This window comes from Nanorana parkeri, unplaced genomic scaffold, assembly GCF_000935625.1.
Source record: "Nanorana parkeri isolate BGI_ZX_2015 unplaced genomic scaffold, ASM93562v1 scaffold181, whole genome shotgun sequence".
NCBI classification, from domain to species: domain Eukaryota; kingdom Metazoa; phylum Chordata; class Amphibia; order Anura; family Dicroglossidae; genus Nanorana; species Nanorana parkeri.
This window is the reverse complement of record NW_017306449.1, coordinates 1,235,577-1,249,976: the sequence shown is the minus strand read 5'-3', so window position 1 is coordinate 1,249,976 and position 14,400 is coordinate 1,235,577. Positions and strand designations below refer to the sequence as shown.

The 14,400-nt window shown below is 41.5% G+C and overlaps 1 protein-coding gene across 1 annotated transcript in view; it reads left to right on the top strand.

Moving 5' to 3' along the window:
- Positions 1 to 14,400, top strand: part of LRRC75A (leucine rich repeat containing 75A) — a 215,985-nt gene that overhangs the window by 47,997 nt on the left and 153,588 nt on the right. The window contains exon 2 of the mRNA XM_018554992.1: positions 12,933 to 13,061. Within this exon, the coding sequence (XP_018410494.1) occupies positions 12,933 to 13,061 (129 nt within the window). The remainder of the gene's footprint in view (positions 1 to 12,932; positions 13,062 to 14,400) is intronic.

Genomic DNA, 14,400 nt, shown 5'->3' with positions numbered 1-14,400 from the left:
GAAACAAATCTGTGTTTTGTTAAAAGGTATAAGGTGATGGGGGATGGGAAAGAACTGCATTTCTACCTTTGTAGCAGCATGACAGTCAAGCTGTAGCATTTTAAAATAAGTCAGCAATGGCATCCTCTATATTTTTCTCTGTACAGGTTTGCTTGAAATCACTAGCTTAGCAGCAGACAGCTGATTGGGGCTCTTTACTCTGTTCTGTGTTAGGATGATAGAGATAAGCAGTTAGAACAACCACACCCAGAGTGCGTTTAGTATTATATTTGCAGTTAGTGTTACTATTGTGCAATATATACAGTGATATGTCTGAATAAAGAAACATCATGTCCTACCTGCTGCCACAGTGTGGTATCCACTGAGCCACCATGCACAGAAAAGTGACAATGGACAGTACCACTGCTTTTCAGCCTTGTTATCTATTTCTGCTTTTGTTCCCATGCAGGCGCACAATGTGTGAGGCATAAAGGGGTGAGGGTAAACCCTCCAAAGGGGAACCCTTTCCTGTGAAAACTGCTTAAGAGTGAATTCCCATCACTTTGTATAGAATTCTTTTTATTTCCTGTTGTGATTCTGGGACAGGAAGTGAAGGAAAAATTTACCCAGTAGGACAAATAAACTGGCAGAGGTTTTAACCTTTGCTTACTCTATCCAAGTGATGCCCTTTACTGGCTAATGAAAGTTATCAAAGATGCAGGCTTTCAGGATGACTTAGATCACTTCTTCGGGCTTTATAAAGTTTCACAATTTACAAATGTACAGTATAACGCATGAAAAAGGCATCTAAGTCATCCTGAAAGCTCACATGTTTAATAACCTAAGTTAGCCATTAAAGGGTATCACCTAAACTCCAAACTTTCTGCATTGATGGATGACTAACACCGTACAATACTATACTTCTATCCAAGACTAAAAAATGTTTGGCTTTACAAATACTTAAATGTACAGTATATATGAGGCAAGAACTGGATAGTGAATAAACCCATGTCATGTTTTGCTTTTTTATCACTGTGGAGATTTCCCTTAAATTCCTGTAATGTGGACACAACTGGAAGTTAGAAGAGATTTCTTCAAAGAGAGGCAAATGCCCTCAGACAGTTGTCACCGGAGCATGTGTTCATATTGGAAGATTTCCCTTCCATTCCTGTTCTGGTGATAACTCAAAATTATGTATTTTCGCTCGCTTTCAGTTCCCATTGCAGTGGTCACTAGGACAAAGAGAGAGGGAATTATCCCATCGGGGTTCCAGGCAACCCTACAAATCTTACACTTCACATCTCTATCCAAAATTAGAAAAAAGGTTTTGCTTTAGACATTTTCTTAATGGCCCATTCACATTGTTGCAGTGCGATTATTGCACACCACCATGCAACACAGCTACCGTGCATTACAGTGCAGAAGGACTGTCATTTGAAATTGAATGGCACCCCAAGCACACCTCCGGCCATAATGTAACACATTAGCATCACGTTAGACCTGCCAACATACTGTCAGATGAGTTGGAATTTTTTTTCCTTATATAGAGATGCTTCAAGGAGTGTCTGTCTTATGCTGTATCTCATGATATAATGTTAGTTAACCAATTGAAGACCATGGTGTTTCACCCCCTTCCTGGTCAGGCCATTTTTCCGTTTTCAGCGCTGCGGTACTTTGACTGACATTTATTCGGTCATGCAATGCTGTACTGAAACAAATTTCATACAATTTTTTGGGGGCAGATAGAGCTTTCTTTTGGTGGTATTTAATTACCACTGGGGGGGTTTATTTTTTACTATATAACAAAAAAGTACCCTAAATTTTGAAGAAAAAAAAACATGTTTCCCTATAAAATGTTATGAAACATTTATTATCACCCCAATTGTTTGGAACAATATAAAAGACGGGGTCATGTCGGGTAAATAGACACTCAACATGTCAAGCTTTAAAATTGCGCGCGCCCGTGAAATCGCAGACCAAAATTGGCCATAGGCGACGCTTTAAAAGTTTTTACCGCTCATTAGTTTAGTGTTATCAGTGATTGATGGCCCTAAAATGATTGCTCTCATTGCAACGTTCGCGGCGATATGTAACATGTGCTGCATAATGGACGCAATCATCGTTTTCGTACATAGGCGCACCCGACGCATGTTTGCGTGTGTATGTAGGGGGAGGGGCGGGGGACTTTAAAACATTTTTTGTGTTATTTTTTTATTATTATTTTTGAATTTTTTTTAGCTTCTTTATTTTTTTGAATGCTTTAATTTTTTTTTTTTAGACTTAACTTTATTGCTATCACATAGGGAACTAAGAAATCCCCTATGTAATAGCCAGTTCACCAAACAGGTCCACTTTATGGAGACATTAGGGGTCTCCAAGACCTCTGATGTCACCTAGGGACCCCCAGAGAAGCTGATGAAGCAGAGATCTGCTTCATCAGCTTCTCTCTGGTGTTCTGCCCCGGAGAGTGACACTGAATGCAGGAAGTGATGTAATATACATCACTTCCTGCATTCGGGGACAGGAAAAGAGATCAAAGGGAGATTGAGTAATGATCTCCCTTGATCTGCTGTTAGAGCGTCACCGTGCCGGTCCCAGGTGGTTTACCACGACAGTAGAAGTGATTTAACAGCCTTTGAACAAGGGATGATTGTTGGCGCTCGGAGCCATGGAGCGAGTATCAGCAAAACAGCAGAATTCGTTAAATGTTCAAGAGCAGCTGTTGTTAAAGTGTTTAAAGACTGGACTGTCAGCCGAAAATCTGGGTCTGAACGTGCGAATTGTGGCCGTCAGCGACTAGTCAATGTTAGGGCAGAACGGAGAGTGGCAAGACTGGTACAAGACAACAGAAGGGCAACAGTGCAGTGTCAGATTCCTCGCATCACCTTTCAACATCTCGTGGAGTCACTAAGCGGCCCAACAAAGTCATCTTGTGGAGTCATCTCGTGGCCCAACGAAGTACTGATGGGGTGGTCATAATAATCTGGCCACTCAGTGTACATTGTCCAGCAAAGTATCACTTTACATTTTTGCCCAAGCTCTTACAGTCATCATGTTTTTAAACAGCTGGCTCCAACTTTCTCCATTCTGCATCCCTGAACTTCCTCTCCAGTACAAGATCACAAGGGAGAGAGCAGTCTCCAGCAGCTGCCAATCTACTAGCTTGGAGGAGCGAGGCGATAGGGGCAGGGAGGGGGAGTGTTTTGCCTTGCTGTGCCTGTGTCTTTATGGTGACGCACACAACTTGCTAGTACACACAATGGTGGCTCCATAGGACCCTGCAAGGAAAAGGAGCCACCCTAAAACAGGAGATCAGGGACTGTCCTCAGGAGACTAGTTGATTCTGCAGGAAAATAAAACTTTAAAGGAGAACTATGGGGTTAAGGCTTTTCCCCATAGTTCTCCTTAGTGTAACGGGAGGACACAAACTAGCGTCCTCCCGTCACCCTAGGCTCAGTAAACTGCGAGCTGTAGCTCGCGTTATACTGAGACGCCACAGTGTACCGCGAGCAGCAGCTAAAGCGGATCCCGACAATTATGCCGGGATCCGCCCAGCTGTGTGACTGACAGCTGGCTCTGCCTATCTAGAGGCAGAGCCAGCTGTACCCACCCCCTCCCCCGTCCATTCCGCCAGTCAGCGCTGGCGGAGCGGGGAGGGGGGAATCCAGCCCCTGCCCTGTCACGGCAGAGAGCCGTGACAGGATCGAGAGGTGAGCGAACGCCGATATGTGTTCACTCACCTCCCGATCTACTGAGCCGACCTGTGACAGTCTCATTGTCACAGGTCGGCTAGAACTATGAGATGAGTGAAAAGCACTCACCTTATAGTTCTCCTTTAAGCATCAAGATGCAGCATCAATTGTAAGTGATTTATTCAGCATTTTTGTATTTCTATTAAAGCAGTAAAGTGGAATATGGGAAAATAAACCCTCTGGAGGTTTTTCTACAATGTGCTTGTATGCACAGTATATTATTGCATTATTGCTGATTTGCCTTGCAGGGGATTCCCCTCAACGCTGCACTATGTGCTGTCCCCTCCGTCGCCGGTGCCTCCATCTTCATCCCATGATGGACTATAATTTCAATACAAATTAGTAAACTATACATGAGATTATAGTTCATCACGGGAGAGGCTCCAATCCTACTTGTGGCTACAACACACACAGGGACCATGGGGAACAAAAGTAGCCACCCTCCAGAAGGAAGGACAGTGTCAGTATGAATTCAGAGATGATTTGAGCATCTACAGCTGAGTGATTCACAAATAAGATACATTTTTGTTAATAGTTATGGTACTCAAATGCATTTTTAAGATGTAATTCCTGAGTTTAGTGTCACTTTAAAGTTCACTTAAAAAAAACCTCAGTAACCTACCCTAGCCCTCTAGCCTAATCTAAACGAGAACCTCACACACAGGTGTTTGCTTTCATACTTCTTACCTCTGTATGACTGTAGTACACCTCCCCATAGACTTATATGAGGACGTACTGCTAACGTCTCTAGTGTTGGACAGCGGCTCCATTAAAGTATATAGGCAGTTCCTCGTGCCTCGCATGCCTTCAGTCTACTATAGACATTTTTGTATTGGTTCTGTATTTGTTCTGTGCATTGTACTATACACAGTGGACACACTCCGGGTTCTGCAGTGTTTTAATTTTGCGCCAGAACTGTCAGTGTGCAGACAAACTTGTCCTTTAAAGTGCAATTCCATACAAAATATATTACTCAGCTTGATAAGTTTGAATAACCACCGTTTAATTATTAATGTATCCAGTTTATGTATGTATCTTTTGTATCTTTTCACCAATTCCATGACAGTCCTTACCCGACTTGAGCTGTGGTGTCATGCCTCCACCCCAGATGGACTCTTCGTAGGCCATCAGTGCTCCATCAGTTACAAGCAATGCTCCTTATTTATGTGTACATTTCATAAATCTAACACAACAGAATAAGGATCCTTACTTAAAAAATGAACATCTATTTTCAGTCCAATACAATGAGATTTAAAAATATAATCACCTGACTAAAATACATTTCTTATCTTTGTGATAAAGCTTTGTGAATTGACCCATATTTTAAGCACATTGGTGGTGACGAGAAGCACTTCTGGAAAGTGCTAGTTGTCTCATAGTAAGATTTTCTAGCTTGTTGGAAAATATCCTTGCGAGTAGGCTTGGACCAAAAAAACTACATATGCAATGCTATCAGCCCTGGGTTAGTGTCTTGGCAGTTTCTGGATTACAGAAAATATGTGATTTTCAGCAGGAATATCATGTGATTTGAGTATCCTTAGATAGGCGGCAGAGCGGAAGTCTTCGGTGATGGGGGATTGCTAAGCCAAAGCCCCAGGGAATTGTAACAGGTGTGGGAGCCTTACAGAGTCCTCCCAATGCTAAATGACCACTTTCACTTTAAAGTAGATGGTCCTATGTTAGGTGATAATGTACATAATATTGATAAATTATATTCCCAGGCAGTGGAATAAGCACCCAGATGTATTCATTTTTTTCTGTTCCAGTGTTCGCACTATTCTTGGATCTGGCAGCTGCAGCCTTGTATTTGGAAAAAAAAAATTGTATTGAGCATCTGGGATTTGTTTCCTTGCAATCTATTTAGTTATTCCAGTCAGAGTAACTCACTTCATAGGTGGCTGAGGGATAGAATGAAGTTATCTCAGAGTCAGTGAATAGAGCAGAGATGCCTTGCTGTTTTCAGTATTACACAAGGGGATTATTGCTTTGGTAGAAACAGATCTCAGGTGGCAGCAGGGTTACCTCATTCACCTGTGTAAGGGTTCTCCCAAGAAGAAGACACAGAAACACCTGCAGCCTTCCTGCTCCACAGGGGCATATCAATACATCAGCACTGCTCATAGAATGACATTGTGTCCATTAAAAGGGGAAATCATCCTGTCTTTACCTAAGTAAGCTTATAGAGGTAATCAGCCTGTATACATGATTCTCTGTCAGATAAGCCAAATGTTTAGAGGTTGTATACATGCCTGCCTTCTTTCAGTGAAAACCATGGGACAAAATGTTCTGTTGATCATAGGAAGTTTGCCTATGGTGATGTGCCTATTATACACTGCAATGGAAATACAAAGCTCCAATGCAAAGAAGTGCTGTGTACATAATTTGTCTCCAGCTAATATTGTACTTTGGCCAGGCCCACCTATAGAAGATAATGGCCAAACTTTTTTCCAGCTTGGTGTTTTTGCTTGGAATGGTCATTATTCTCTATGATAGGGTTACAGAGTACATCAGGTCAGGAAAATGTAAACACTGCTCATCTGGATTTGGTTTGATAAAAAGAAATGCCAATTCCCCCTCTGCATATAAGAATACAAATGTTTGAAAATTAATTTTTCAAGAGCCTCCCAACCCAAATAAGACTTACCCATTGCATAGAGTGGGTAAGGTTTTCAAATCTAAAGCCCAGTCTAATCTAAAATTATATGAAAACCCAGGGCCACTATTTGAAATTATGAGGCCAGTACAGCCTACTTGGCAACAGGCCTCTCCCCCTCTTAACGGCCCTGATGGTGTCAGTCTACTGTAGATGTTGTATCTGTGCATTGTACTGGCACTCCGGGTTCTGCAGTGCTTTTATTTTGAACCAGGACTGTCAGTCTGCAGACAAACTTGTCCTTTAAAGTGTAATTCCATCCAAAATATATTACTCAGCTTGATAAGTTTAAATAAACTTAAATAACCACCATTTAATTATTAATGTAAGCACTGTATGCATGTATCTTTCGGATCCTGGCTCCCTCTTTCACCAATTCCATGACAGTCCTTACTTGACTTTACCTGTGGTGTCATGCCTCCACCCCAGGTGGACTCTCCGTAGGCCATCAGTACTCCATCAGTTATAAGCAATGTTCCTCCTTTAAGTGTACATAGGCTCTTTTGACAAAGCTAACAAAGCAGAATAAGGATCCTTACTTAAAAAATTGACATCTATTTTCAGTCCAATCCAATGAAATTTGAAAATATATTGTGCATTGACTCGTATTGTAACCACCTGGGTGGTGACAAGAAGCCAGGGCAGTTAATATGCTGGAGTAACAGAGGTGTCAACTTTGGAATGGGCTTTCTTAAATCTGGATTAAAAAACAAAACCCAGTAATTATGATCCTAAGGACAGTGCTCACAGTGGTCATATATGTGACAAGACACACAGTGCCTTCTTAAATACAATAGCTTCAGGGAAGGACTGGAATGTGAGCCAAGCGAGCATTTGCTCCCCATGCCAGTACCAATAAGTTATCTTTGGCTTGAGGCCCTGGGTGGAGAACGCTCACTAATTATGCATTGATTAGAGCAGGCTTCGCATAACTATATACTTACAGCTCAGACCTGTGACCATAGCACCTGGCAAAGGAAAGTCTTCCAACACTGACTTCCTTTGCAGCTTTCAGATATCATGTAACCAAACACCTAGGGCCACAAAGAAAGTTGATAGGCCAGAAGATATAAAAAGATGTACTTCATGAACTCTTTCACTATTACCACCAATATCTGCAGCACCAAGGCATGCTTTGTTTAGTAAAAAAAATGAAATGCCTATCTTTCGGCAGTGGGACCGCCTTTTAAATTGACTTCAAGAGTGACATGGGAAAAATAACAATCCTTTTAATTACATGCCCCTAAGATCTCTTTAAGCTCAGAAGTGGTGTTACAGAACAGTATGATTCTAATTGACAGTGCTATCACATATTTTGGATGTGTAATTGTCATTTTAACTTTTACATTATTCCCTAACTTAAATACAGCAGCAGCACCAGTAATTGGCCTGAATTTAACCTGAAGCAGCAACCAAAACAGATCTAAAATGTTTATAAGTTCACTTTGAAAATGTAAAGCTAAAGTCTTCATTTTTGTATAAATCAGCCAATGGCAAAAGTTTCATAGCATAGTTTGTGAGTTTCTTTTTTGCAGTACCACACTGTATTGTCTTAAAAGTTTAATAAAATGTGAAAACAGAGAGCACAAAAACACTTCAAAATGACAACTCCACATTCTCGATTTTCCCACAAAAATTCAAAATATAGACTTCAGGTATGTGTTTGGTATAAATTGGCTAGTGTCAGGAGGACAGTATGCAATCACTTGAATAGACAGTAAATTGAAGGAGACAATGGAAGGTTTTATCTTGCAATAAAATTTAGAGTGTATTACCTGAGCGACAATATTCAAAAAAATGGTAGAATGGCTGGATAGTATGTAAGCGGCTTGATTAAGCTGCAGTGTAAGAGGAAAAGAGGAGGCAGGTTATATCTTGAAATATTCAAAAGAGTGTATTATTTCAGAGAAAATAGCCACAAATATTGTACAGTGGCTGGACAGTATGTGCACAGCTTTTTTAGTCTTCAGTGTAAAAGTTTTATCTTGAAATAAACATTGGAATGTATTATTTTAATGACCGCAGCCACACATACAGTTGTACAGTTGCTGAACAGTATATAAGCAGGTTGATTAGGCTGCAGTTTAAATGGTATAGATGAGGCAGGTTTTACCCTGAAATAAAAATTAGAGTGTATTATTTCAGAGACAGTAACCACACATATTGTAGAGTTGCTGAACTGTATGTAAGCAGCTTGATTAGGCCCTAATGTAAGAGGAAGAGATGAGACAGGTTTTAGTCTGAAATTATAATTAGTGTATCATTGAAATGCTACTCCCAGTGATCTTAGTGGTGCAGATTCATGTGTCTCCTCGTGCATGTAGTACCAAAATGACTGGACAGAGGCCAACCACAATGGCACTGTTGGCAGCAGAAGCGTGAAAAAAAGCCCAGACTGCAGTTAGAACCTCTGTCAGCTTTTTTTTAATGGATGTCTGTTACTCCATGGACAAGGCTGGCAAAAAAAGTTTTTTGATGCCTGTTTTCCCTTTGTCCTACTGGTCCCCTGTCACAGGGACAGCAAGTGAAGGGAACTCTCCAGCAGGGAAACATACAGCAATAAGGACCTTAGAGTGGTTCATAATCTTCCAAACTCACTCCCAAGCTAAAACAAAATGTTTTGGGTAGAGTTAGGCTTTAACATTCTTATCGCCGGTGACAGAGTATAGGTAATCCATTACATCAGTCAGAAATGTGGGCCGCTGTTTTAGACCAGCTGTTACTTTTACTTTATGTCATGCCTGGCAGACTTAATAACATGACATTTTCAAAGGTTAGGTTGCTGTTATCTGCCATGCACAAATCTTGTCAGTAAGCTGACTCCGGAGAAGGTTTATGGCTATGTGTTATAGCCGATGATGGGGAGACATAGCTTCATACGGCTTTTTATTACAGCGGTGCTGAGGGCCAGTGTCAAAGGAAAATATGCAGTGTGAAAAATAATGGAAATAACTTAGATATTATTACGGGAATTCCATCTAATGTAGAGCTGCAGCTAACGATTATTTTCAAAATCGATTAGTTAGCCGATTATTACGTTCGATTAATCGGTTAATCGGATAAACAATAACATACATTTTAAAAAATGGCTCCAGTGATGGACTACTAGTTTGTATTGAGGTTGTAGTCCATCACAGGAGCAAGCTTGGAGCGGTGGAAGTAAAAAAATGGTGTGGTGTGTGCAATATAGTGAAATGGAAAGTGTAAAATTATACAGCAATGAATGCAGAATGGCATCGGCTATAGAGGACTACAAATCCCAGCAATAGTACATTATACAGCAAAATGCAGAATACCGCCAGCTATAGAGGAGCACAACAAATCCCAGCAATAGTACATTATAGCTGGTGGTATTCTGCATTGCGCTGTATAATGTACTATTGCTGGGTTTTGTAGTCCTCTATAGCTAGTGATGCTCGGCATTGCACCACTGTATAATGTACTATTGCTGGGATTTGCTGTGCTCCTCTATAGCTGGTGGTATTCTGCATTGCGCTGTATAATGTATTATTGCTGGGATTTGTAGTCCTCTATACAGCGCAATGCAGAATATCGCCAACTATAGAGGAGTACAACAAATCCCAGCAATACATTATACACACAGTGTACAATGTATTGCTGGGATTTGTATTCCTATGTATAATGTACAGCACAATGTACCATCAGCTATAGAGGAATACAAATCCCAGAAATACATTATAGAGCACCATGTGGGGGGAGGGGTGGGAGTGCAGGCTTGCCTGAGCAGTTTTCCAGCAACTTGCTTCTGAGATCGGACCTGTCTATCGGCGGCTGTTATCCCCCCACACCTGCTCCTCCTTACTACATCTCCCCGCGCCAATCGTGGATGTGGGCGGGCGGAGAGTGTGAGGCGGGAAGGAGGTGCGGCGTGTAGAGCGCGGATGCGGGCGGGTCTGGCAGCGGTGAGCGTGAGTTGGGGAGGAGGTGCGGTGCGCATTTGTGGACCCGTGAACAGGGCCAACTGATCGGAAGCCGATTAATCGATTATTGAAAAAGTTGACAACTTTTTCAATAATCGATTATAATCGATGATGTCGATTAGTTGTTGCAGCCCTAATCTAATGCATGACGAGGGACAGCAGAAGCTGGTGCTGGGGAGCTCTAGGCATACTATTGCCCTTATATTTTATATATTTCATTAAAGCAGAACTCTGGGCACAAACTTTTTAAAAATATATTCCTTAATAGTCACAAGGATATAAGTCCACATTGTGTGTATACCTTTACAAATGCTTTTGTAAACCCAGGTATTGCCTAAAGGTAATGGTAACATCATCACTGTGCTACACAAAGTCTGTGCAGAAAACCGTGCTGTGGGGGGCACCCAGCAGGTCCGCCCACTACAGGCTGCCTGTAGAAAACTACAGAAGGGGGTGGGTACAAGACCAGTCCCCCTGCACAAGGAGAGAGAACAGCAGTGACTGGTCTTTATTACAGGAAGCTCCTGCATGGAAGCAAAGTTTCACATTGAATTACTGCACAGATCTGGATGAAATACACAGAGCACACCAAGTAAGAATAAACATACCTCTTGTATTTAGACAACATTTGCTTATCCTGGATTTCAGCTTGAACTACCTGTATTAATATAATGACAGCATTTTTTATATTCGGCTCATATGTGAAAACACTGCGGTCAGACTGCAACAGTGGGGCTAATTCATAAAACTTGTAAAATATACTATATATGCCATGACACTGTGTTCGTGACCTTAATAGTTCGTGTTACTTGTGAGAACACTGCTCTGCTATGCTGTTGCATGTTTCAAAGTGGAGATGATGCAGCTGCGGAGACACACTCTTAATAACGTTATTTGACGCTTTATAAATAATGCAATGAAAAGTGTCTGCGTATGCAACATGATATTTTACCTCAGTACTTACGAATGCAGATCGGACGTGAAGTGAACAAGTAGACCTACTCATAATAAAGTTGCAGGCAAGAACAGCTAAGCTAAAACAGGATTATTGGTATTTACATTCAGAAATTGGCTACTATGTTTCTGTAGTTTGACAGGACTTGGAACAGCTGGAGAAAACCCAGAAAAACATAACATATCAGAACATCTACGGGAGTTTGAAAGTCCACATGACCGTTATTAACATACTGTGATGGTTGGAACATAAAGCTGTGAACAAGGCTACACCAGGGGCATGGCTATGTCATTTTCTGAGACATTTATCAAGCAGCAAATGTAGATGCAAATCGGGCTGCTTTTAGGTGTTTTTGCAACACCGGCGTCTGTAATCAAGGCCAGCAAACTGCACCAGATTTGCACAAGTCTGTACAGATACAGAATAACCACTGGGGACGAGGCAAATTTTCTCTCAAAACTGACGCGCAATTAAGAAGTGGTTAGGGTCAGGTTTTATTCCATTGCAGTGCTACTTGAGAGAAGCAGAGGGAGGCTTGTATGAGTTAAGCTGCCTTATTATCATAAGTCTGTCACACTATTCCTGTTTACCATTGCCTTGCCATGCAACAGAATTGATAAATGTCCCCTAATGTGTCCCCAGATCATCATCTACTAGTGGCTGATGCGTTGCTGCTTTTTACTGATTGAGATTTTTTGTTTAAAAGTAGGAGGGGTGAGAGGAGGAAATAAGGCTGAATAGAGGTGGTGGGAGTCAGCAAGACCAGATGGTGTTTGTGTGTGTATATGATTATGTATATATAAATATATATACTGTATATATTTATATATAGACACACACACACACATCCTGTGCTTCTTTGTGGAACTACAGTCATATCACGGATATATAATTGTGGGATGTAAGGGGGGTGGAAGGTTTAATACTTTAGATAGATACATCCTGTTGCCCTGTTTGTTCCTCAATCATAGCAGGAACTGCATTACCTGCTTCTTGATCAGACCTGCAATCACAGTGCCTGGCAGAGGAAAGTCTTCCGGCATCAACCTCTATTCAGCTATCTGCACATAAAATCTTAGTGCCATACATGAATTGGTGCTGAAAGACTTTCCTCAGCTATGATCGCAGGTTTGAACTCCCTGTTCAAGTGCAGGTAGCTAGAAGTTACTTGCCCAGAAGCTGTCAATGGCTGCAGGTCCCACTCTGATAGAATTCTGAATGGGCCATTGGCCCAGCATATCTTATTTGTATTGATGTGGTGGGCAAATGTCCCCCTGATATCAGCCCAGTCCTCCTATGTTGGCGATGCAGGAAGCAGAAAAATAAAGGTTACAGAGTACAGGCTGAGGAAGTCAACTCCTACTGTCCTCCCTCTGAGCATGTTAGATGATCTGTGAAATCTTCTGTATCTGGACTACTCAAATGAAGGTTAATATTCTGGTTTTAGCACAGTTGCAGTGTTTACATTCTTACCATGTCACCAAAACTATTGTATTTCAAAGCAACAGGAAAGAAAGTGTTTCTTCCAATTACTCGGTGTTTCTTCCAATTACCTTGTATTTGATCATTCTGTAGCAGAGACATGAAAGGTTTCTTCATGTACTTGTAACCTTCTTAACATTTACAAATCAAAAACTCTTTTTATTTTCTAGGATCTGGGCATGGAGTCTACATCTTTGGATGATGTTCTTTATCGATATGCAAGCTTCCGGAATTTAGTGGATCCTATAACACATGACCTTATCATCAGCCTTGCAAGATATGTACACTGCCCTAAACCGGTAGGTGCCTACTAGTTTAATAGAACTCCATCCAAAATATATTTGTTAAGTTAGCTGACAGGATCAGTCGCATTACTTTACCGGCCCCACCCAGAGCACCATTGAAGTTATTGTACAAATAGCAGCCTTCAACTTTGACTGCCACTAGGCTGCTCGGGTCACAGGCATTGCATTTTAAAACTGGGACTGGGAGTGTGCATATTCTCCACTAACAGTGGCAGTGGAGTGACTAATGTAAGTACATAGTATCTGCTGTCAGCTAATGCATCCCAATGACTTTGCAGTCCTTCCCAACCAAGACAGCTTTATTATAGGAAATTAAAGCATGGTATGCTTACCTAGCCTTCTAATCCCATACAAAATTCTCATTGTTTTCGCTTGACATTGAGGCCCCATTCACACCTTCCATTGCCTTCCATTGGCATTCCGTTGCCTTCCATTGGCATTTGTTTTTTCAACAGATGCTAATGCAAGGGCACCGAAAAATGTAAGGGTGTGAATGGGGCTAGTTCACACTGCTGTGTTGTGCTGCAGTGTAGAGTACGCTCACTTTTTTCAGCGCAATGCGTCAAAAACGCTGGTTAACACATGTAAATGCATTGCAAGTAAGGAAAAGGCAATACAGTGAAACATGTCCACTCAGGACATGTTACTTCACATAAAAATTGTCCCCCCAAAAAAGGAATGCACCCCAAGGATAGTAAAATTGAGGGTGCAATCGGAAAGTCAACGGAACCTACCCTACCCTGTTATAAAGTTGCCGTTAGACAAATAGCTTGTGGTGTAGATGATTGAGATGCAGAATTGTTACTTCTCTACAAATGAGCAGAATGCAGTAGAGTCATGCATTCATGAGTGGAGGCTTCTGCTGCACACTGTGGTGGGAGAGTCCTTTCACTGTGAGCTAGCATGTTCTGCACACACTGACCCTGGCACATACTGTTATTGATTGGTGTTTCTGCACATCTTGGCACATGTGGGAATCCGTGCCAGGCCCTGGCCTTAGAAAATAATGGCCGCCCTACAGTGCAACAAGCAGGTATTTATTCTCTGTGGACAGAAGCCGGTACACGCACAGCATGGCACGGTGACGTGGTGGTGCGAAGGTTTGATTAATCTGAGATCTGTCATTTTTCGAAAGGCGGGCAAATGAGGCTGTGGGGATGTGGGTGCTTAAAATGTAAGAATCCTTTAATTTCATTAGACAGACCACACAATAGCTTTCCTTTTTCATTTTAGAGTGGATGGATGGATGCCAGTTTTACTGAATGTTAAAGTCTAGCTGGTTGCTATAGGCCAATCTTCTTTTCACATTGCATTTTGCTTTACTGGAAAAAAA